We start from the raw sequence: 25,765 nt of genomic DNA, 5'->3' as shown, positions 1-25,765 counted from the left end.
TTCGTAATTTATATTCCAGGTAAAATTTTATTAAGATCGTCAAATCAAGGAGGATGAGATGGATGGGGCATGTAGCACACAAGGGAGAGAAGAGAAATGCATACAAAGATTCAATAGGAATATCTGAAGGAAAGATACCAATTGTAATCCTATGAATTGGTGGGAGAATAATATTAAAATGAAACTTAAAGAAACAGAATGGGAAAGTTTGGATTGAATTTGTTTGGTTCAGGGTACAAACAAGCATGGAACCTAGTAAACATGGTAGTAAACCTTCAGGTTCTATAAACTTATGAGAATTCCTTGACTAGCTGAGCAACAATTAGCTTCATACAAAGGACTCTGCTGCATAGAGTTAGTTATGGTACCCCATATTTTGAATTACCTGGTGCCTCCAAGAGCCATAAATGTGGCTGTCTTCAAAAAACACAGCATAAAATCCCAGAAGATATTTCTCTTCAATATTAAGATGGATTTTGAAAAAGGAGATTGTGAGGATGAAAGATCAATAGTCAGTTAGTTAGCCTTGCAATCTGATACAGAAACAGCTGTACCTTGAACAGTCATCACTGGTGTACTTATACTTCTGCAGCCCCTCATACTGCAAAAGGTACAGGCTTGTCTTCTGGTCACAGGGTAGGGGCACCAATGTTACCTCTTCTTTCTCCCTTGGGCCTGACAAAATTCAACAAAATTATAGTTTATTAAAAATGTAAAATATTGAATTGCCTCCCTTTGGTCATATTTCAAATTAGAGACTGATAGTTCAATATATTTATTTATCTAACATTTCCTAGTAGGAATATGTGGGTTCTGAATTTAAAAATAGCATAAACTGCATGGTGTAAAGTAGAACTTAATATAAAAACAGAAAAAAAAGCAAAACTAAAACCGTGAAATTTCCAATAAGAACTGGAACTTACTTCATACAAAGCAAATCACACAAAGAAACTAAAAACCCAGGAGCTGTTTAATTAAATGAAAGGGTATACTTTTCATAATAAGCTATAATATAAGAAAAATGTTAATTTATGATGTGTTTTCACATATTTTATGGAATTTTTGGAGAGAATATTTGTTTTAAGAGTATTGTCTTCTGTGATGTGACACTGTGTAGTCTGCTAGAAGTTCACTTTCATTTCCGAGGAATATACTGCCTCCATCCTCAATGTAAAAATACGCTAAACAAGGACCTTGGTTCCTGTTCATTGTTTGCTTAAAAAGTCTTTCATCTTGAGGATGGGACAGCAAATTCCTCCAAATGTCAATGAATTTCTCCCAGACTGTGCGGTGTCAACCCAGGAGATAGTACTTTTCATAGCTGTCATTGTCAGAACTCTAAAGCTCACAAGGTGTAATACAATCACTTTAAAACACACAACACAGATATATAAATATATATGCAAGCCACATATTTTATCATTTCCTAACAAAAGTGTTGAACATCATATGGGATCATAAGCCATCATTCTCACCTAGATGGCAGCACTGAAAATCTTCCTGTACTTATTGTACTATTGTTCTCACAGGACATGTCAAATTAAACAAATTCTTTCGGCATACGTTCACAAAACAACAAACCTCAAACCAGGAAGCAAACTTTACAAAAGGACAAGGAGTGTCGGTCATTTGCAAACAGCTATAATATCAATCTGTAACATACAGCAGGAAACATCCAGAACAAACAACTGGAAAACATTTAGTAACTAACAACAAAAACTGGGACTATACATCTTTTGTTTAAAACTATTATTTCTGGACTCTGTTTATGGTCTGAATTTATTAACGTCACTATAATCCAGAAACTGATTATATTTGAAATTTAATTTGAAGAGGATATGGCAGAAACCCCACTATGTCCCTTCATACAGTTACTCTCAAACCATGGACACAAATGAACTATTTACACCAAAATCCATGGTTTAAGAGAAGTTCTACTTCAGTGCCCAATGAAGCATGTTTTCTATTGAATCCTGTTCACCTGATAATGAAAACTGAACCAATTTCCAAAATGTAATAGTTGAAATAAACTTAGATGATGGACAACATCCAGGACAGTAGTTTTAAACAATGTATCACACCATCAGCAAAAAGCTTAAAATGAAGGTATGTCTCTTGGTCCTAACAAGAGATCTTTCTTAAACCTTTTACACAACAAATTACAACCTCAGGCATGTTGGGAATAATTTTATTTATTTGTGGTTTATTTAATTATGTTGTAAGTAGTTCAGATTATAGCATCAAATAATAGCATGAATAACAGATTTGATAGAATGTGGAAGGAAACAATCTTGGCTTAATCTCAAGGAAAATCCTAGAAGGTATCTCAAGGGTGCAAGGAGAAAAATCGAAACCCTTAGCCAGGACAGTCATTCCTGGCTGATATTCAGACCAGGTCCTTCCTCAGTACAGGTCAGAAGTGTTAGCACTTGCTTGGTTAGAGAAAATGGGGATTTGGAAATACAGCATAAAGTAAACAGAACTGTACAAAAAAAAATAGTTAGTAAAGGAAAAAGATCAAACCAATGCAAATCAAACTCAGATATAACCAAACAAAAAACTGAAACAAACACTAATCTAAATTAATTCAACTAATGCCCAAAAAAACTGTTTTAATTGTGGGATTCTTTGTGCTTTGGGGGAAAAATTAACAAGTATGATGTATTCTGGGCAGAAGTGTTACAACAGGTACTCTATACAGCCCTGTACATTCATCACTGAATTTATAACTCTTAGGTCATTAACCATTTCAAGGCCAAATTTGTATGGGTTATCTTTGCCAAGTTAAGATTTTGCAGTAATTTACAAAAACAAAAATCATATATAGGAAAGGGGAACATCACATAACACAATATTATAATCTGATGCAGAACCCAAGTTGCAGATGGGCAAAAGACAAAATGTAAAACTTCATAATACAAAATGCAGCCACAGAATAACAGAAGACTTTTGTTTTCCATTTTGTAGTGTATTACACAGGAGAAGAGAGTGAGAGTTGTTGAATTCACCTCTCAAACATTTAGGTCAAAACCTGAAATCCTTTAAGCCAATTACAAAGTGCTGTGCCATGACCATGAAAGAGTTAATTTGATGATAATTCAAAACAAATTTTTTAAACATAAGTTTTGTTCAGTTTGAGTCATTAATCTAACCAGAATACATCTGCAATTTCGATTAGTTTGCAAGTGCATTTAATTTTTCACCGGAGCCTTTATCTTCATCAACCACCGGAAATTCCATCTCGTCATCAAAGTCATAGGTGTCATAATATATTGCTGCAAGAAACAACAACAAAACAACAAATGCAATAGCCTGCAGTTACAGAATTTACTTCAGAACAGTCAAGTCATCAACATAAAGAAATAATAAAGTTTTATAAATAGTGAGAGGCTGACTTATAAGCTAAATAATCTAAAGCTTAGGGCCCCTAAATACTGAGCAAGGAAAAAATACTCATGAGACAGACATTGTCTTATGATACTCAGATGATAAACAGCTGACTGCGCCTTGTCACATTACAATGATGGAAAGAAAATATATGATAACCTAAAAGAAACTAGGAGGTAGCATCACTCCTTGCTTTCAGCTCTGGTGCCCCTGTGAGACTGTTGACAAGAAAACGATTTTGTGCAGTTCTGCATATACAAACATACATTTTATTCTTACTCACATATATCCAGGCATAAAATGAACATTTATTAGCAATTAAAAACACACCTTTCTACCAAAATAATTATTTCTTTGAAACAACAATTTGTTATATTGTCTCACTTTAACTATCTTCTGTCAAGTCTGCACATGAAATTATTCAAATAACTATCTTCAAAGTTTATCAGTCATCCCCTGTATTAAATACATATATACACCCAACTAAATTTACAGGTGCCACATGTTTATCACAACTTTAGGCCTTACAAAGTCTTAACACAGCCCTGCCTACTGGTTTTCCAACACATATAAAATGGAAATAACTCCGAAATGCCACATCAAGGTGGTCAGAAACATAAAATGAATCGTGAATATGACTACAGCAACATATGCCAATTATAAAGAAAGCTAATATTTTGAAATAACTTTATAAGAATTTATAGTAAAAGAAAAAAACGGTAAAGCTATCCCTGTAACAGGCCGTGGAGGCCCATAGGGTTGTGAGATGTTGAGGCTCCCTCATTTTCTAGACAATCTGCTCAGATGATGGTGAGGTTGTCAACCTTATGTGCTGGCCACCCTTTACCCCCAGGAAGATCCCTGGTACTCATTTCTGTTAGAGGCTGAGTTGTGTCCAGGGCCATAGCACAGCTGGAAGGATTAGGTAAATTAAAAAATCCAAAGATATCATCAGGAATTGAATCTGCGACCTTCCAGTTTGTAGCGTAGTGCCTCAACCAACTACGCTACTGCATGTAATAATTGTTTAAAATGAAAATAAATTTCAGTACAAATTACCTTCACCAAAGGGACTTGCTGAAGCCTGGGTACCATACCAGAGGTGACTCAAATTACTGTCAAACAGTAGCCACAACAACTGCCCAAACACCCACTGCACCAGAAGTTTGAAATGGGTGAAAGGCTGCAACAGGCGTATTCCATCTCACACACTGTCTCTATACAGACAGGAAGTACCGGAAAGAACTTAAAATAAATGCCTTCCTAACAGCACTTCCATCAGTAAAGAGAGGACAGAGGTTATACAGCTTCCTCCAGATTCCTGTCACTTTCTTCCTCTTAGGTCCAAATATTATCCTGAGCACCTGTTCTCAAGCATTTCCTGTGTTTTTCTTTTGTGTGACAGACAAAGTTCAGATTTTAATGACATCTGCATTTTTAACAGTCAAGCATGGGAACTGAGGAATCTACATTGTTGAGATCTGTAACTTAGCAAAGGCTAATGAAGATAAACTGAGAAGATATGATGTGTGCTGCAGTGAGAAGTCAAGGGCGTGAATTATCAATAGCGTTATAATTACTTGTAGTTACAATTTGTAAGAGTTCAATAATCTAGTTACCAATCCAAACACTTTGTCTAGTCACTAACACTACAATATGTTAATGATATACTCCTATTTCAAATCTTATATTCCTAAATGCAGCAGTTAATTAGTTCTTGCCATCAAACACAAAGGTAAAAAGTACTTCATGTGGGCACCCATGTTTTTATTGTACATTCTAGTTTCTTCTGCGCTTGTTATTTAACAGTGCTGTCTGTATGATGATTTCATGGCATTGATAAGATGATTAATGAATGTGGAGCAGCTGGTGGATTGAGAACTGAAAAGGGAAATTGAAGTACTTGGAGAAAACCTGTCCCAATGACATTTTTTATCACACAATCCCATATGACCTGCACTGGGATCGAACCTACAACGTCATGGCGGGAAGCCAGCAACCAATCACCTGCTACTTTCCACTAAACACCACTGTTACATATATCTCTGTGTGTATTAGTTTTATCCATACATAGCACATTCTCAGCTGATAGATCATTGATTTAATTATTTCACAGTACCAGACAAAGGCCATAAATTATAAACATATTTTCTCCTCCACCATATACTTTATTTCACTTTAATATAAATTTATCTAGTGCCTATTTTTCATATGTTTTAAATTTCTTCCTTCAGAGGCCAAGAAGCTTCATAGGCACAGAAACAAGCAGTTAATACTATAGCTTCATATATTTAAGTTACATAATTTAACTACTGAACTTACAGTGAGAATAAAGTTGGCATCACTGTTACTTGTTCGGTTTTTGTCATCAAGACAGAGGCCTTGGTAGTCAAAAATTGATACTTTCTTAAAAACAGCATCGCCAGTCCTTAAGGAATCCATAACAGCTCCTTCCACTTCCCCAAAGAACCGGCCTGTTAGATTCTTATCCTCTGCCAGAACTATGTAGCCATTGTTGTCGAGAACAAAGCAGTCTAGTTCTTCTGAGGCACAATCATAGCAGGTTGGACACTGCAGGCAAAACAAGTGGTTCAATAACTAATTCTATTTATAACTTCTGGTGATAATTGGGTTTAAATTTTTCAGAGATAACTTTGTGCTTTTGTGTGCTCACTTCTTGATGTTTCAGTCTACTTTGTCAAGAAATGCCTTGATTTTCCAAAGAACCCAAATTATCCATTTTCACAACCAATTTTTCTATTTTAATATGATAATCATATCTATGCTTAAGTCAAATAAATGTATGCACTCTTTCTTTATGGTTTTCAAGATAATATTTTGTGGTAATTCTGTGTTCCTCTAATGCATACTTCATATTGTACCCATCACATCTTTGTTGATTCAAGCATCTTAACACTAGTAAGTGCACACAGCTAGGTAGCTGTCCGATATGATTATCTTTACTATCCTGTTATTATCTCTTCCATAGACTCAAATGAAAACCTCTCTGGTATCAGAACCATTAACATAAAACCAGCACTAGATCCAACCATGAACCACTTCACACTTCATTCCAAACAACACCGCTAACACCTAGCTCCCTAACGCATAATATATAATTCTGTAAAAATGAGATCAAGGCTCTGAAATTACACAATTTCAGGTTACCTTATCAATTCTATTCTAAGCTGCACTTCCCTTATTAGCCTGTTTTCCAGTTTAGCTCCATAATTATGCTACATAACCTATGCAACAGAAAAAGAATTGTTAAATAAATTGAGAATTAAAAAATTTCTTGTTTCACAATGTCCCAAAAATTATACTTTGAACTGGTTAAAATTTACACTCCTTTTTCTTGACCTTTCATCACAACCCAGTACAAGTCAAAATGCTGAATAGATACAGAAAAATTTACTCACAGTTTTCTTAGAAGTGATACTTATGAATCGCGACAATAATGCCGAATGCTGGAACTGCAACCCTACTACAGATGCTGGTGCCTCCATACCACCATCACGAGGAAAAATTGCATGACTAGCCATTACAACAGCATCATCTCTCAGTCCTACCAACACAATCAAACACCACAAAAACACATAAAAGACTTTCAATTATGCTAAAGAGAAAATCCATCTTAGAACAGTAAACACATTAAAAGAGGCCACTCCATGCCAATGATAATGTAATACAAACAATCAGAAAAACTGTTAAAGGTAAAACAATGTCAATTAAATACTGCAAAATAAATTATGTCATAAAAATTGGCCAAAATATAGGAAGACATAAAAAATTAAAGTGATTTGCACTCTCAGAAGCCATGGTCAAGGAGAAAACTAAAGCATAAGGACTAAGACAACTATGATGATTATAAATATTATTATCTTCTTCAGGGTAAAAATTGGTAGGAAATTGAAGCAGCAGACAGTGCATTCTAGAAGACAGTAATCTCACAGAATGTTACGATGTAAGATTTGAGGTCTTCATCATGGTGTCTACGAAGATAATATCTTTTGGGACAGAGGTTCTCAAGCAAAAATTTCCTTGAGTCACATTTAAAATTTAGAAATATGTCCTGAGGTCACACAAGTTAAAACATGTAACTTTTTACATGCAAAACAAACCCTGTAAAGATTTTTATTAATAAACAATTTGAAGTAAAGTGTGAGGAAAAACGTGCACCCTAATTTATAGTTGCTTCCTAAATGGGAAAATTCTCAGTGCACATTGCTCCACAGCTACTTCTGAAGATTTCCAAATGTCAGTTCCTTCTGGTTTTCCCACCAATATCCTATCTGCATTCCTCTTCTCCCCAATTCGTGCTACCTGCCTCGCCTATCTCATCCTCCTTCACTTTATCATTCTAATTTTACTCGGAGAAGAGTACAAGTTATGAAGTTCCTCATTATGTAGCTTTCTCCAACCTCCATCAATTTATCTCTCTTCGGTCCAAATATTCTCAACACCCTGTTCTCAAAAACCCTCAGTCTATCTTCCTCCCTTAATGTTAGAGGCCAAGTTTCACACCCATACAGAACCACAGACAAAATTACAGTTTTCTATAGTATGATTTTTGTTTTTAAGCAGCAGACGAGTAGACGGAAGTTTCTGGACTGAATGGTAGCAAGCATTACCTGAATTTAATCTCCCCCTAATTTCCTCCTGAATTAGGTTCCAATTTGTTTTAGTCATTCCCAAATATCTGAATTGTGCCACATTTTCAAAACATCTGTTAGTGATCCTTATGTCATGATTTTGCCCTGCATTCTGGTGACGAGGCAGCAACATACAGCAAGTGGTTACCTGCATCAAATGGCACTGAAAAGACATATGATGCTGGATCAGTCCCATAATGCAAAACTGCACTCCTGTAGTATGGTTCATCAATGGAATCTGTATGAAGGTCACCGAAGTCCCTGCAAAATATAACAATATCATAACAGGCCAGCATATTTCTGATAGTAAACATCATGAAAATTTAGCATAAACAAAAAATATTAACACATTATTTAACTGTCTGACTCGTTAACTGGAATTCACTGGTAATACAAACCAAGAGTAACTGCACATAATATCAACCCCCTCCACTGAACTTGTGTCTTAACTCAGCTACATCAATTCATATTCTCATAAACTATTTCCCCGTGTTCTATTTTAGTGGTCAGGATGTTTCAATATGATGTTAAATGCACCTAATTTGTGAAGTGTCTCAGTTCTTGTATTAAAAAACACTGTTCTACACTATTACTTTATTTGTAGAACATATGATTCTAAACCTCTTTCAGATATCAGACAAAATCTTTTTCACACTTGGTAATATCATGTTCAACAATTAATCTGGTAGAATTTTTTGTTAACAGCATACAACATTAGCCTTAATGTGAACTTATTCTGGGTACAAATTTACTGTTTAATAGTTAATCATGCTACAGACATCACATAACAAAAAGTTTGATTTTTTTGTATTTTCTTAAATATTCATATAAAACAAGTTCTTAATCTGAGTAACATTTGATGTTTACACGGTGGTAACTATGAAGAAACGTATTTTCTACCATGAAGATGGAGGTGATACGTTCCTCCGAAATGTCGGTCAACACAATATCTACATGATGCCACATCCCAGAAGACTGTTTTCTTCAAGTTCCTAATCTGGGCTCCTATAAAAGATCATCTATCAGTTAATAGGGTCCTGAACTGCAATTTACTCACTTAACACTTTCAAATTTAAGTATTATTGATTTAAATACTATGAAATTGACTTACAAAGCATCTTCTTCTGATTCAGTATGTTCCTGAAGATGGAGCCACCTGGTAAGGCCGCTTTGAGTTGACACAAATTTCAGGGTAACATTGTACAGCTTCACTATCTCCTGTCTGTAAGCAAAATGTGGAGTAACAAAATTTTCATAATGTGTGAGAAAAAGTATTTCAGATTGTAACAAATGTTGGAAGTTTGCTTGTAACTCTGTAGATTTGTCTTGTTAACTTGTATTGCCAAATGACTTGTCCAAGTGTTACTATGTAGCAAAACGGACGAAAATAAAATACAAATGGTTAAATCACATGCAGCTTTTCTGTTTCTCTTCCTGCTTCTTGGAAACGTTCTTGTGTTAACTTCATCTGTCATTTTCCTGTTTTGAAACACCAAGCTACAAACGTGCTAGTCACCGTTTCCTCATCATAGCAGAACAGGTTCAATCCAAGGTCAGTGCATATGGGAATTGTGGTGAACAAATTGGCACTAGGGCAGGGTTTCCTTGTGTACTTTGGTATCCACTGCCAATTTTAATTTCAGCAAATACCCAATTTCTCTCATCTATCTTCTATCTATCTTCTAGAGTGGGCACAATGGCCCATTTAAGACCTAAGTACTGAGGAATTCTGTCTCATGCTACCGTAAGAATAATAATAAAGAAGAAGAAAAGAAAAGAAAAGAAAAAATAGCTCATGCAGTAAAATGTTTAACTTGTGTTTGGATGACTCCCAGTTTGAATGTTAGTCAGGATATCAACTGTCCTTAAGTTTCTTATAGTTCTTCTCACACCTTCCAGGCAATTTCCAGGTTGGCAGCTTAAAATTAGGCCATGACTGCTTCCTTTCATATTTTTTCACTTCATTATCCACTCTCATTCAATAATTTGATACCAAACTGTAGTATAAATAAACAAGTTCTTACCGTGTTCTGTTATGGTTGAACCAAAAACTGTACTTGTAGTTGTTACAATTGTCTGAATATATAGCACACAAAAAACGTAAAATACAGGTTGTAAATGTGATTAGACTTTTTACATAAAGTAATAATATTAATGCAAGTCTTTTTTAAGATGTTCTACAAAGTTTCAAATTCATGTAAAGTAGAGGTAATATTGAGTAGGTACAAAATAAAGTGAAATCTGCTCAATAAGTTTCATAGAGCCCCAAAGCAATCAGATTTAATCAACATTCATCAAGAAGTTTCAGAAATGAATATGAATGGTTGATTGGACAGACAGACATGGCCCTCTTATAAAAAGAAAGTACAAAAACCTGTAAAAAGGGAATATCAGAGGTAAAAATGAGAAGCTAAGCATTTGATTTGTTATAATACACACCAGTAGGATGTGCCTGAATAATACTGAGAGACAAATTACTTAGTTGCCGGTACAACAAAAAGAGCAAAAGATACTGAAGTCAGGACTACTTACTCGAGATCTGTCAATTTTTCCCCACTGAAGAAAGGCTTCGTAACTCTTGCATCAAATACGAATAACTGCACAAGTTCCCTGTCACCTTATGAGAGAAACAAGAATAACAGCCGTATTACAAAAAGTTGTTATAATTCGTTCATGTCACAAATGGATGGACAGAATGTAACAATGATAAAATGTGGACGGAACCACGTAAAACAGAACACTAATTAGGAAAACTATAAATTTATAAGTTTAAAATCTGCATTCCATTATTCAACATATGAATCCAACACATGCTACTAACGAGCATGACAATTAGGGACAGTGAAAGGCCAAACAGCAGTGTCATGATATCAGATTTGAGGCTTTCAGACCAATGAAGATTCCTGTTGTGGTATCTTGGGTTAGGGCAACATGTAGTCCTGTAAGGTCAGAATAAAAATGGAGGCACTAATTTTTTGAGACATTGCTACCAACCTTACTAGACTACTTGGTGTCATTACCTAGAAGACCACAGTATAAATCTACATCATGAATTTGACTTAGTGACCTCATGGCCATACAAACACAGTTCAAAAAATATGTAATTTGAATTTTAAAGTGAGATAAATCATTAAGTTCAGTGATTTCATTAGTAAGGCAAATTTTAATTTTTCATAATTTTTATTACAATACTTTTTGTTAAATATACTCAGGTAAGCAACAGTGAGGAGAAAATTTGGACCAATGTGAAAAAAAAAATAAGGGAAGGAGAGAGAAAATGCATAATGAGCAGTTTCACAATTGAAACGTTCTGCCAAATAATTGTATGGTGATTAAATTAAACATAATGGGGGGGGGCGCTTATGAATCTAACATACATACATGAGAAACCTCGAGGAAAGAGACCACTAGGAGACTCAGGAATCAACATGAGGTTAACATAACAGTGAGTTCCCTTTTTCAGATGAGTCACTTAATCCTCCTGTGAAACTGGACTGAATCAGAATGCATAAGTTCACCTCACAGTGATTTGAAGTGCTAATTTCTGTGTTGAGATCTGTTCCCAGGAGATGACTAGTGGAAACTGAGAATCCTAGTGCATATGCAAAGGTGAACTGTAAATTGTGTAAATCAGTGACAGCACCATATTAATTTTAATTAAGAGAGATTGTAACTGAAGTGCCAATAAATCCAATCATCTGAACTACAACCCATTGCTTTCATTATGCATATCCCCCTACACATGAGACTTAGTTCAAAAAGGTCATCTACTGATCCCTGTCCTGAACTAGATTAATCCGGTCCTCATTTCCCATCCTAATTTTAAGATACATTTTAATATTACCCTCCCATTTATACATAGATATTCCAAGTGGTCTCTTTCTTCAGACTTTCTACCAATAAATCCCTATCATGCATGCTGCAACCCCTTCCCATCTCATCTCCCCTCATTTGATCACCCTAATAATATGTGCTAAGGAGTACAAATTACCGAAGTGAACGGAGTTCATGGAGGTAAGCCTAGGCCCACTGGGGCTGTAGTTCCAAAGGGGGGAGGAAAGGAGTACAAATTATGAAGCTCCTCATTATGTATTTCCCTCCAGTATCCTATTCTTCATCTCTGGATTTAGCCAAATGTTTGAAACAGTTTTCAAACGATAACTAAACATTAAGAACGCAAATAAACATGCAGTGTACTTACAATAATATTCATCTTCTCCTGTTGGCCTTCTGTTGCAGTCAAAACCTAAAAAAAAAAAATTGCAATAGTTAACACTGTGCAATTCTAAGAACTAAATAGGCCGCGCCATAGCTCAAGCAGTTAGCTGCTGGCTTCCCACCGCAGCGGCCCGGGTTCGATCCCGGGTCTGGTCAAGTGGGATTTGTGGTGGACAAAGTGGCGCTGGGACGGGTTTTCTCCAAGTACTTCAGTTTCCCTTGCCAATCTTCATTCCACCAATTGCTCCACAATCACCCTCACCTATCATCTGGGGCTGGTACAATAGGTCAGAAGTGGCCGCAGTATAAGGGACTTAGTCCCACCCCACTAGCAATAAAAAAAAAGAACTAAATAAGAATCGAAAGGTTCACACAGATTTGGAGTTCATATATTTTCGAAATGTGTGGTTCTTAATTCTATTCACTTCGCTAGCCATGACATACATTTGTAGAAGATATAAATCCCTTCTAAATCTAATCACAATGGTTATTCATAAATTACGTTCAGTTACATTTTTTATATATACATAAAATACAATACAGATATATCAAACAGACTGAAGATCACTGCAAACAGCATGCTATGGACAATGTCTGGACCTAAGGCAGAAGAAGTATTAGGAGCTGGGATTATGGGGTTTTTGGACTTTGTCCATTGTCCATTATTCTAAAGAACACTAAAGAACACAGTGTTTCAAAAACTCAATCTGTTTGTGAAACACTGCTCTTTAGCATTCTTCATAACACCAGATGATGGACAAAATCCAAAAACTCAGTAATTCTGAGTGTTATAATCCTTCATCAGAACCCTTTTGAATCTACAAGTAATAGGAGGCTGCACAAAAATGTACAATGAGGAACTTAAAAATTTATACTGGAGCCAGGATAGCTCAGTTGGTATAGCAAGGAGTGTATGGGCTGGACAACTGAGTAGCCAGGGTTTGATTCTTAGCAGGGGGAGAGATTTTCTCTTCTCCACAATGTGCAGCCACCCAGCTTCCCCACGCGTGAAGCAGCAAGGTTATAAAGCTGACAATTCAGCTCCATCTAGAGCTGAGGTCAAGAATGGTGGAGTTATATCTACCTTATATCTCCGTGGTGTTGTAAATAATTAATGATGCTAAGGGATAACTTTACCTTACAACATATTATTACTGAAATAAAATAAAAAAGTATGAGCATAGTGAACAATGTAAAAAGCATGGGAAGATGAGAAACTGATAAAGAATTTTAGTCGGAGAGCATGAAGGGAAGAGATTACCTGGGGTCCTAGCCATTATTGTGAGAATAATATTAAAATTGTTTTTAAAGAAACAGGGTGTGGATTGGATCCCTAAGACCAAGAGGGCTAGTGGCAGGTTCTTGTGAACATGACAAAAACTTTTGGTTTGCATAAAATATGAGGAATAATTTGACCACCTGAGAGACTATCATCTTCTTGAAGACTAACCTGCTCTTTGGAGTTAGTGGGTTAGGGCTAAATAGAGGATGCCAGTTAACTTTATAGTGAAACCTATAAAAATATTAAGAACATACTTTCAGTGCCATTGTCCACAAAGAAAGTGACTGAATCTTGCATAAGCATGGTCTCATCTTTCTTGTCAGAATATTCATACTGCTCTGCCCACACCCAATCACGACCTCTCATCTTCTCAAGGAAGTGCTTCATTTCATCCTCAGGAGATTCAAATGTATGAGTCTGATGGTGATACTTGCAGTACGTCCTAAAATCAGCCGTTTCCATAACAACAAGGTTGAGAAACTTCAGTCAGTACAGTCAGATTTGAATTCCTGGAAGAAGTATTCTTTTGAGAGTTCAGATTCTCACAACGGTGGTTATGAAGAGTTCTATCTTATGGGACATAACACTGCGTAGTCTGTTGAAAGTCAACCTGCTTTCATGCTGGTGTCTTGAACCAAAGTTCTGGAGGAACATGTCCCCTTCATCTTAAGGATGAAGGTGACATGTTCCTCCAGAACTTTGGTAGACACTGAACAGGTTACATAGCATTATATCCAAGAAGAGGGAACTCTTCATAACCACTGCTGTGAAAACTTCAGATCCTGACACCATATAGTCTGGTAGAAGTTCACTCAGGGCTCTAATTTTGGTCTATAACAATATCACTCCTTCCAGCACTCGCAATATACCAAACAACATGACATCATATCCCAGAAGAACGTAATTATGAATTCTCAGCAACACGAGAATTTTGAATCTCAAATAGCTACTGTAGCTCGTGTTATACGGAATCAGATAACAACAGTCAGAGGAATCTTAATGAAAGTGTAACTGTATATACTAACTTAAATGTTGCTACTTCTATAATTATTTACTGACACAGACATACTATAAAAAATAATGATAACAACTTTCACAGTGAAGTCTCCCAGAAATACAGATTTTCAAATTATCCATGTTTTTCAAATATTTATTCAGTCTTCCATGCAATTATTCCGGATTATATTCTGTTTCACTATCTTAGTTTAACCCTCTGAGCATCGTATTTAATAGGAGCACTACCCCTTTGTTTCAGTTCTGATATGAAGTTCTTGTTGTTGGTATTCTGTGGAGGGGGGAGGTGAGAGTGAGCAAGAGCCTAAAAGTAACATCTCCCCTATAAACTTCTTCACTAGTTTGGTCTGAAAGCTAACAGATGGTTCTCATATTTACAGCTCTTTCAATCCATGCACATTCATGCAAAGAGCATCTGAACACTCCAGCAAACACTGATTACTGGATGTACAGTAATCACCAAAATGGCCCATTGCATTAACATTAATCCTAGCTTTTGGTACAAATCACTCACCAGTCAGGATGGATTTTCCAGCTACTGCCCTGTAGGTAACTGATAATAGAAATGTTTTCATGTCTGCTCTTCTGAACTTCATCTCCTGCTTTGATGTAGTACATTCCATATTTATCTGGTAGGGAGAGTCCCATCGTGAATGGCGTTCTCTTCAGGGGAGCAAAGTAATAGTTCTTATGTTCTAATGCGACTCTTCTCTGAAAGATTGGAAATTATTAGCAAAAGGAGAGAGCACTGTAGGAAAGCACATAACAATAATCCACAGCCAAAGAAACCACACAAAACAAGACGCAAACACGTTCCCCATATACAAGTATATGTGTATATATACACATGTGTTATTCATCATTGGGGCAATTGGTAACATAGTTGGTTGAGGCACTATGGTACAAGCTGGAAGGTTGTGGGATCGAATCCCAGTGAGGTGGATTTTTTTCAATTTACCTAATCCTTCCAGCTGCGCTATGGCCCTGGGGTCGACTCAACCTCTAACAGAAATGAGTACCGGGAATATTCTTGTGGGTAAAGGGCGGCTGGCGTGAAAGGCTGTCGTTACTGCCATCTATGAGCCAATTGTCTAGAAAATGTGGGAACCTCAACATCTCACAACCCTACGGGCCTCCACGGCCTGTTACAGAGATAGCTTTACTTTTACTTATTCATAATTTTATATAACTCAGTGGTGCCAATGTTAATTTTCTGTATATATAAATGTAGTGTTGTAAAACTAATGAACATTACAAATACACTACATACTGTCATAAATTATTTTTCCTTGTCTTTCAATAAACATACATCAGATTGGTAAACGTTTCAAATAAAAGTTACAGGTCTTAAAGACATCTATATTTTATGTTACAACATTTTTGTATGATAAACAGTTTTCAAAGGAATCAATGAGTTTCATGTAAAGTCGGAGTTGCAATACAGGTCAAAATTAAATGTGAACATTATTGTATAGCATAGACTCAGCAATAACAAATGTCACTGAAATCCATTAAGTAATTCTGGAACTGAAACAAGTGACTTGACAGATGGTCTAACAGACATGAAACTGCTGTATGCATTAATTGTTTGTACTACATTCAAAGAACACACAAAGAGTGCTAACAATATTTTGTTTTTAGACTATTATATTAACCATAAGGTTTACAGAAATTTAAAAATATTATCATTATTTGTTTGAAGACTTCCTTTTCAATTACAAAATATGGCCAAATCCCAACATGAAGCTTGGAAATGGCTTGTTTCTTATCAACCACACAAATAAACATTCAGATAATTATTCACCTTCCAGAAATATCTTGTAAACTAGGAGCTGGAATGTATATGTAGGCAATACACGAAATGCTACTGAAAATACTAAATGCATCGAGATGTTAGTACTTGTTCATCCCACATACAACAAATGAGTAACTTCATAACTGAAGAAGTTGAAACATTTATGCTACCAGGTATGCAGCTAAGATGAAACAGAGAGAAGAAGAAAAAAGGAAAAGCACAAACGCAATTTTGATGCAAGCGCATGTTCAGTGGCACTGTGAATTCAACAGGTCCCAGTCTCAGACCTGTGTCTTCCTATATGTGTACATTTACCCTTGCACAGCTTATTCTTCTACCCTGAAGATGGAGGCAGCAGGTTCCTCAAAAAAAAAAAATAGTAGCATTTTACCAGATTACATGGCATCACATCTGAGGAGACAATAACCATAATGATCATTGACATGAGAAGCTCAGACCACTTGGAAAAGTAATAGGATCAAGATGGCTTTTTAATAGTTTGCAGCAATCAGGATGCGACTGAATTAAGTACAGTCCTATCTTCGGGTATCGGGTCTGGTCAAGTAGGATTTGTGGTGGACAAAGTGGCACTGGGGCAGGTTTTCTCCGAGTACTTCGGTTTCCCCTGCCAATCTTCATTCTAACAATTTCTCCACAATCACACTCACCTATCATCCGGGGCTGGTACAATAGGCCAGAAGTGGCCATGGTACAAGGGACTTAGTCCCACCCCACTAGCAATCCTCTGGTATAAAATGACGTGTAGTCCGTTAATAATCAACTGACTTTTTGGAGGAACATGTCATCTCTATCTTTGGGGTTTCTCACCTGGCATATTCTTTGACCCTGAAGAGGAAGGCGACACGTTCCTTCGGAACATCGGCTTATTTTCAATGGGCTATATACTGCTATATTAGAGACAACAGAATTTTTCAGAACCTCAAGTCTTTCATAAGTTGCACTAGCTAAGGACAAGGTACAATGACTGGTTTTCTTGTTATTGGTGTTGAGGCTACGATACCAGAGCATCAGATAAGTCCCTAGTTGGTTAGTCCTGACACTGACTCCCTGATGTGTAAATCCAAAATGATCTATACTCACTATATCATCATAATGAAACTTCATTCTGAGCTTCAGCATCTTCCCTTCTGAATGGTTAACCATTGCATTTCGCAGCTGAAACAACACAAAGGACATAAATTCAGTGAAGGAAAACTCCTAATTTTTCTACAGAATATGTAAAATCCTGTTATGTTTACTGCCATGGCTGATGAATCCTGGAAAGGTCCTTGACCATCCTGGCCTCTCCACACGGGGCATAGTTAAGGTAAAAATCTACACTTCTCTTCAATGAAAGCATCAAAATGGTCTCCAGTAATTCACTACAATGAAGATGATATGAACCCCAAAGCAGAGGGCTCACATACCTTACCTGCACAAAGCTTTGAGACATTTATGGGGAAGGCATGTAGAAAAGTCTGCATTGTATCAGGCTGGTCTTCAAAGTAAGGCTTTCTACATGGAAAACTGATATCTTAACAACTAATAATCAACTTTGCTTAGAATTTAATGAAAATCCTATTGTACAATTTCACTGCAGAATATTCTGAAGTTTCTTTAAGAATTTTTTAATCCTGAACAGTTTATGACTTATAATCTTCATTCTCTTCTTAAATTAATTATTAATACATCTATCATGCATTAAGAGAACAGTATATAAAATAGTCTCCTTCTAATTCCCTCCTGTATTTCAAGAAAAAAGAAGGTATACAGAAAGTCAGGGCACCCTCTATGTGAATGCTTTGTTAGCCAGCTTCATAACGGCAAGTAGTACAGCAGGCACAAAATTAAATGACACTCAGTGAAGCGTGCTTATATGGCTGGCCAGGAATTCAGTCAGCATACTGTCACAAACAAGTGTGTCCACACTATTGCTTTCCATGCCTTTTTTTTTTTTTTTGAGAAAGCATTAAGTCAATGGGATGATTGCCTGACATCATCAATCATTGTGCCAGTGATTCACAAGTGTCACTCTATTTCACATCAATTATACTTATATGTCTTTCTCTCTCACTCCTAAGGCCTTTTACCAAGGATACTGATACAGCAGTGACAATCTAAATTTGTATTTAAGAAGTTATGGTTTGAATTTGAATCAGGATCCCAGCTACACTCTTGTTTTTTGTGCTTTTCTTCTGTCTCCAGTACAGTACCATCAAATAAGCTGTGACCTCCTTCTTCCAATTCACTACGTATAACTTAGGTTCCCACAGCACTTGACACTATACAACCTATTAAACTAAAACAGCATCATAAAGAACATAAGAATCAATCAATCCAAGAGGCTTCATATTTCACGACATAATTCAAACATTTTTTTACAAAATTTCATGATCAAGAACATGAGTACATATACATGAAAATGGCCCATGGAAAATTCTGTTGTCTGCTTGACCTATTCACAAATGCAGGTTCTATACGGAATTAATTGGTAACAAAAACGTACCTTTGTATTTAAATTCTTCACGTATTTATTAATTCAGTGTTCATGTCACGTGACACAGATCTCATCTGGCACATCAGCAGTGACAGAGAATGATTCTCATGGAACCATATCAATTATGACACACTCCACTCACTCCGCCTATCTACTAACTTAACATTTTATGGTCCCTTTCATGCCCAATGAAAACATTTTTGTTAATACCTTCCATGTGTATAAAATGAATGCATAATATATGTTTCTTTTTAAAACTTTTGGAAAGAAAAAAGGAGGGTGTAAGATTCATGTGACATAATATGCACCTAAATAAATAATTTTTCTAAATTATAGCTTGGAACAGACCTCTTCAATCTCAGGGCTCAATTTTCGGGGACCATTTGTGTCATCCAGTAACTCAACCTCTGTAAGGTCAACACTGTTGTAATTCTTCTTGAGAATGCCACGGAACTGGAAATGAAAATATGTCACAAGTATCATATTATTAGACTGAATCCTTTGGTGCTGTGGCATCAAATGGGCCTATTGTATCATCTCCTGATGAAGGATGGATATAACGCACAGATGGAATGATAACTAGCAGATCTGAGGTCTGAAGTCTGAGATGTTACCACTATATGTAATGCATATTTGGGCAGAAGTCTGCAACGGTGTGAGATATCAAATTCATACATAAATTCTATAAGAGTAAGTTCTGTTATATATTAAAAATATAAATAAGATGACATGTGAACATTCAAAGATATGTAAAACAGGCTTTGTATGGCATATCCTTCTATGTTTGCTACTTCTTTACGAAAACCAGTTTCAAAAGTTTATGAACCTATTAGAAAAATACTTTATGAAGTTACAGTATAATAGGCTCACCACTGGTCTCAGATCTGGATGAAGCAGAATGTAACCATTATTAGTTACAATAAATGCATAGCCATTAACACCACTCTGGAACAGAACCACAGAATAACATTCTATCAGTGGGACTTTTCAAAACTTCAGATATCTACAGCATACAGAATAATGTAAAAGAAATTTTTCTTTTAACGGATTATTTTTAAATGTTGTCAATATCTATGGCAGAGTTGAGGTTCTCATGGCAGTGACCACAATAAGCGCAGTCTTCTGGGTTTAATGCTGTGTACTTTGAAGACAGTCCTATGTTTAGAGGAACATATCACCTCCATTTTCAGGAGTCAGGGTCAAAAAGTATGCCGACAAGGAAACCAGCAGAAGTAGGCAGCAAGGTCAGCTTCAAAATACCAGGTTGTTTCCATCCTACGCAGCAGTACAACCCAGAAAACTGTACTCTTCATTGTCACAACAGTGAAGTGTTAGAGCACTGTTTCCAAAATTCTGGCTCATGGTTTCAGTTACATAAGACCAAAAATTCCAGTTAACTTTTGTAATTTGAGCTGAACATTGCTATATATTTTGCATTTTGTCTCAGAATTCCTTTTCTTTCTGTAACATACTGTGATATGTTGGATGAAAGTCAGAATAGCGTAACAAAGAGAGATGGCCGTTGCTAGACAACAGCAAAGTAAGCACGTTTTCACAATGAATACACACGCAACAATAGGGAATGCAGTGTTTTCAATGCAGTCCACGCCAAGGCTATGTGACAAGCACCAGCAGCCAGACAGTCTTGAGTTGCACTGTTAGCAGCAACTAGCGACCACAGGATAACAAACACACTCTGAGTGTGCAATAGTCATAATGATTTAGAGAGTGCATAAATTATAAGACAGTTATAATCACTTGTGGCTATGAGTTATAAGCATTCAATAAATCCAATTATCTGTCCAAACCCTGTGTCTAATCACTAAAATGTGACAATATCAACACTTCTGCGCCCGTATGATCTGTGCAGGAGCCAGGATAGCTTCGTCAATATAGCAATGAGCTATGGGCTGGGGAGCCTAGGAATCAGAATTTGATTCCCAAGAAGGGCAAGAGCTTTTTCTCTTCTCGACAGCATCCAGCAAGACTTCGGGGCTCATCCAGATTCCTCTCAGATGTGTATCAGAAGTTCCTTCTCTGAGAGTAAAACGGCATGTGTGTGAAATGGCCACTCACCTCCATTTTATGTCAAGCTTAAGACTATATGGAGCTATACCTCCGGTCTTCCCCCTAGACACTACTGGGTATTACCAAGAGAAGTGTTGAGGTTACCTTGTAGTTGTACGTGAGCTTTTCCATATCCTTGATGGGCACGTCAGTTCCAGCTACACCAAGTAGATCAGCAAACCGAGTCTGCAAGTAAACAAAGAGCTTTAATGCTCTTCCATACTCAACTTGATGACATGACATTCTGCAGTGACAAACAACCAGCTTAATATGATAAATGATAATAACAGAATACACATTTTACTGAATAAGTTTTTGTTATTTTCAAATAACATATTATCATTATCAATAAAAGAAGAAACTATGATAATGAATACTGTTATAACTTACATTTTTAATTTTATAATTAGAAGAGCATTGGACAGAAGTTTGTCATTGCTTTTTTGCTGTAAACTTCTATATATCTGCATAATTTAGATGATGGTCTTCTGAGTCATAAGTCATTACCAATGTTTCGAAGGAACATACTGCCTCCATTTTGAAGGTAGAAGAGGAAGTGGTAACCACATACCAGATTACATAATGCTGTAACGCATGAGATGACAATCTAAATCTTTTCTGTTGTGAAAACCTCAAATTTCACATGTGGGTAACTGTAAATATTATAATATCTTTTGTTTCTCAATTGTAAAATTATTCCAAGGACCACGCTGGTAAGTCATGTACAAACCTCTGATTTTAACTTTCTTCTATCTCATCTACAAAGCAACAGAGAAGTGAGAGAACAAAGAATAGGAGTTCACTGTGCCACAAGAGGCCTACTTACCTCATTTGTAACATAACTGTTGAGCTTCCTGTCAAATGTAGGCACAGCAATGGACACCATGATGCGGTATTCCTGTAGTTGGGGATCTGCATCGCCACTTCTCTGCATGGCAAAAAGGAACATTAGTTACAATATAACAACATACTGCATGGACACAAACTAACACAGGACAAACTGCCAATTGTGCATGGTTGTTATTTTAAATAGTACAGTCTTGAACATTTATATTGCTGGTCAATTTTTTATAATAGTCTCTTAACCAAGATTACAGGACATCAGTGTGAAAAAAAATTGTATATACAGAACACAAAACGCCAACAAGAAAAGAAGTTGTATGTACAGAACATAAAAGGCTAACAAGAGAAAATTTTGTATACAGAACACAAAAGGCCAACAACAGAAAAACCTGTACATACAGAAAATTAGAGACTAACAAGAGAACAGTTTTGTGTACAGAACATAAAAAGGCCAACAAAAGATAGCTGTATGTACAGAACATAAAAGGCTAACAAGAGAAAAATTTGTATTTACAAAAAATCAGAATCTAACAAGTGAAAAAGTTGTATGTACTGAACATAAATGGCTAGCACTTGCTATTCTTTTGTTGCATATAACAGCAAGCACAGTGAAGTCTTGATCATCTGTAGTAATGGAGGGATAAATAGTGAGGATACTTAAAAACAACAGATAATATAAATACCAGTATCACCCTCTATCCGCTAAAGTTGGCACTAACTTCGCCAACAAGCAGTGGTCGTTCAGTTGGTATAGTTCGCTTGAGGACTAAAACCACAGAGAATCTAATGAATTATGTGTAGGTTAAAACCTGTAATAAACTGTGGACCATACAATCTACTGGTTGTTGTACTAGTCACTAAAGAGTGAGTGACTATCTTCCCAATATAGGAAATTAATCCTTGTTCACCAGTAGAAGACCAGCACAGAAAGCAATAAGTTACAACAATGTGAGAAGATCTACAGTCTACTGCAAATCACTGTCAAGCATCACTAATACACATTACTGAAACAGATGTAACAAGGCAACACTTCAATCAACACAGGAAGGTATAACCAATAACTGTGGGATTACAAAAGTCCTACAGCTAATCAGCAAAGCACAAAGCAACCCACGAAGTAAAGTGCCACAGGATACAAACCCATATGTAAATTAATTTTAGTGTTCACTGGGTAGTTAGTAAGATAACTGCAAGGATATCTGTCTAACTTCTGCTACAATTGAACAACTGAGCAACAAAGATCTGCTTCCATTTATCTTTAGGTAAGAAAAATCATAGCAGTTTCCCCCAGAACACTGGTAATGGACCTATCAGAGTACACAAAAAAAATTATAGAAGGTGATAATCTTCATGCAAGTTCTTTGTTCTGTTGTAGCATGCAGAGTTATAGGAAAGCCAAATGTAATGCAGTTACACCAAGACACGATGTGCATAACACAGCTCAGTCCTGTGAAACTCAGGTTTTGCTAAGGACATTTAACGGGGGCTTCAATGGCATGCAATTAGTGTAGTACCTGGTTTGGATTTCTAATATAAATATGATCTTCCTTGCCCTGACTAAAGTATTGATCTTTAGTGCTAGTAAGTTTAGATAACTTTCTCTTGCGTTTTCCAGAATACAACACATCCCATAGCCATGCGGCTAAGGTGGGGTCCTGTGAACAACATTCAGACACTCACAAAATGGTCTTCAGCATATTATTAGCAATGCAATAACCGAGTGAAGAGTTCTGGCTCTTGTTGCTACCTGCTTGGCTTATTCCTTGACCCTGTAGATGGGGGCAAGATGTTCCTTCAAAATGTCAATTAACTTTTACTGAACAACACAGCATTATATCCCATTAGATGTAACACTTCATGACCACTGCTATGAGAACCTCAGATCTTACATAAAAGTTCATTAGTTTCATTCTTATATTTTACAAGATGAAAATAATTGCCATCCATTTCCACTAGTTAACACTTCATATAATAAATGTTAATACATGTACCCCATTGAACAAGAAGAGGCTGCATTTTGTCAACAGAGTGAATTTATGGTTTTTATATGAATCTCAGAACAAATACCAATTATTATTTACCTAAACAGTAGTAACCAATCAATCTTAGCAATGAAGGCCTGGTGTATTTTCTGTGAAGTTAGAAGTGAATTTTGAATTATTATTTAAACAAATTTCAGGCTTGAAAGGTTTAAATGTTAGGTACAATATTTCATTGTTATATCATAATAATTGTTCACGTTTATTTACATATACTGAAGTTTCATATTACACTACAAAATGATCACAATAATACAAGATAAATGATCTCATAATTTTTGTTACTGAATATACATACAAACAGAATCAAATTTATTTACAGCAACACAGACAGCTTCCGTAACAAATTCTGGATGAATATCAGTGACAGTGGTTAGTTTTCTTACTCATTTAACAAAGCTGTATGTATTACAGAGGTTAACATGAAGTTGATTATGTACAATGAGGTGAGTGGAAATGCCTCCTCTGGACTAATAATGAGCTCAGGCATCAGCTGAAAAGCATAGCAATGATTATCAATGGTACTGCTGCACAAACAGTGATACATTTACAGGGGATTCGTTCCTGCTTGTCTTGTTTTTGGGAATGGCTTAAGCCAACATAAATAGTTACTTTCAACAAGGTCTGCAATTGGGCAGATATCTGCCTCCATTTCCAGCCCAGACAGTGAGTAGAGCAAGATTTATGAGAAACTAAACCCACTGATACATGGGTTCTTATTATGACAAAATTTCACTCATATTTATAAATTTACAATTCAATTTTTTCTTGTAGATTCAGTATTACATCTACACTATAACATTACAACGAACAGAAGGAAGAGAAGAAGATGTCAACGGTAACTGATGATGATACTGTTCGTGTGGAGCACAGAATTATGCAAAAACTTATATTCAATGAGTAGGCACAGTTGTTGATCGGTACAAGATGAAGTACGGAATTCATATTTGTGTGCTATGTAAACTCACGGTTGTGTCGGCGTATGCAGGCGTCCATACTGTTGGGTGCACTGTTCCTTGCAGGACCAGAGGGCGTGCCATCACAGGGATGTACTTGAATACCTGCTCTCTCACTTCNAGACATCAAGGCTCAAACAAACCCTTACTGGTTTTGCAAATAAGATCTAAAAGTTTGTGACGATGGTAAATTGTTACAATTAATATGTTTTTGGACATTATCCACCATCTTGTCTATTCTTAAAAAAACAACGTTTCGGGAACTGGATTCTATCCCCGTCCTCACGTAAAACCTACTCAGTTGGGTCCAATAGACAGAGCTAGCCCCTATCTCCGGACCGGCTAGCTCTGTCTATTGGACCCAATTGACTAGGTTTTACGTGAGGATGGGGACAGAATCCAGTTCCCGAAACGTTGTGTTTTTAAAAGAAACAGGACGGTTTTTTTAAGAATAGACAAGATGGTGGATAATGTGCAAAAACATATTAATTGTAACAATTTACCATCGTCACAAACTTTTAGATCTTATTTGCAAAACCAGTAAGGGTTTGTTTGAGCCTTGATGTCTCACAACCCTATCAGCCTCCATGACCAGTTACAGAGACAGCTTTACATTTTTACCTTTTAATGAATTTAGGACCAGTAAGAGCCAGTATGTCAGAGAGTCCAAGATGTGTAACACAGACCGCAATGACTGCCTGACCCATGCACTGCCCCTTCGCAGATCCATGCTGGGACAGCCAGGATCATACTCCAAACGTACAAATACCACATGCAGCTGTGTCATTCATACATCTAACCCAGATAATGGAAACAGTTTCTGAATCACTGGAGACTTTCATATGGCTGATCTCCTGTCTAGACTCTATCACATACAGTCACTGTGATTAAATGATACAAATAAAAATTAACTTGACTCTATATTTAACCTTTAAATGCCAGACTTCGAAATAGTGGTAACCTTGAGCAGGCCGGAGTTTATTTAAATGCCCGCTGCTGGTGCTCGTTTAATTGC

General features: G+C 36.4%; 1 protein-coding gene across 1 annotated transcript in view; it reads right to left on the bottom strand.

Moving 5' to 3' along the window:
• LOC111873616 (voltage-dependent calcium channel subunit alpha-2/delta-3) overlaps positions 1-25,765 on the bottom strand; it is an 84,270-nt gene that overhangs the window by 1,991 nt on the left and 56,514 nt on the right. Inside the window, exons 10-28 of the mRNA XM_033755126.1 lie at positions 25,372-25,528; positions 24,763-24,866; positions 23,270-23,410; positions 21,739-21,840; positions 21,018-21,098; positions 19,716-19,790; positions 19,194-19,298; positions 17,450-17,524; positions 15,068-15,264; positions 13,794-13,981; positions 12,241-12,285; positions 10,572-10,656; positions 9,151-9,261; positions 8,188-8,300; positions 6,807-6,952; positions 5,710-5,958; positions 4,447-4,570; positions 3,204-3,275; positions 555-675 (exon numbers count right to left, since the gene is read on the bottom strand). Of these exons, the coding sequence (XP_033611017.1) occupies positions 555-675; positions 3,204-3,275; positions 4,447-4,570; positions 5,710-5,958; positions 6,807-6,952; positions 8,188-8,300; positions 9,151-9,261; positions 10,572-10,656; positions 12,241-12,285; positions 13,794-13,981; positions 15,068-15,264; positions 17,450-17,524; positions 19,194-19,298; positions 19,716-19,790; positions 21,018-21,098; positions 21,739-21,840; positions 23,270-23,410; positions 24,763-24,866; positions 25,372-25,528 (2,291 nt within the window). The remainder of the gene's footprint in view (positions 1-554; positions 676-3,203; positions 3,276-4,446; positions 4,571-5,709; positions 5,959-6,806; positions 6,953-8,187; positions 8,301-9,150; positions 9,262-10,571; positions 10,657-12,240; positions 12,286-13,793; positions 13,982-15,067; positions 15,265-17,449; positions 17,525-19,193; positions 19,299-19,715; positions 19,791-21,017; positions 21,099-21,738; positions 21,841-23,269; positions 23,411-24,762; positions 24,867-25,371; positions 25,529-25,765) is intronic.

This window comes from Cryptotermes secundus, unplaced genomic scaffold, assembly GCF_002891405.2.
Source record: "Cryptotermes secundus unplaced genomic scaffold, Csec_1.0 scaffold644, whole genome shotgun sequence".
NCBI classification, from domain to species: domain Eukaryota; kingdom Metazoa; phylum Arthropoda; class Insecta; order Blattodea; family Kalotermitidae; genus Cryptotermes; species Cryptotermes secundus.
The sequence above is the reverse complement of the archived record's forward strand: the minus strand, read 5'-3'. Positions and strand labels throughout refer to the sequence as shown.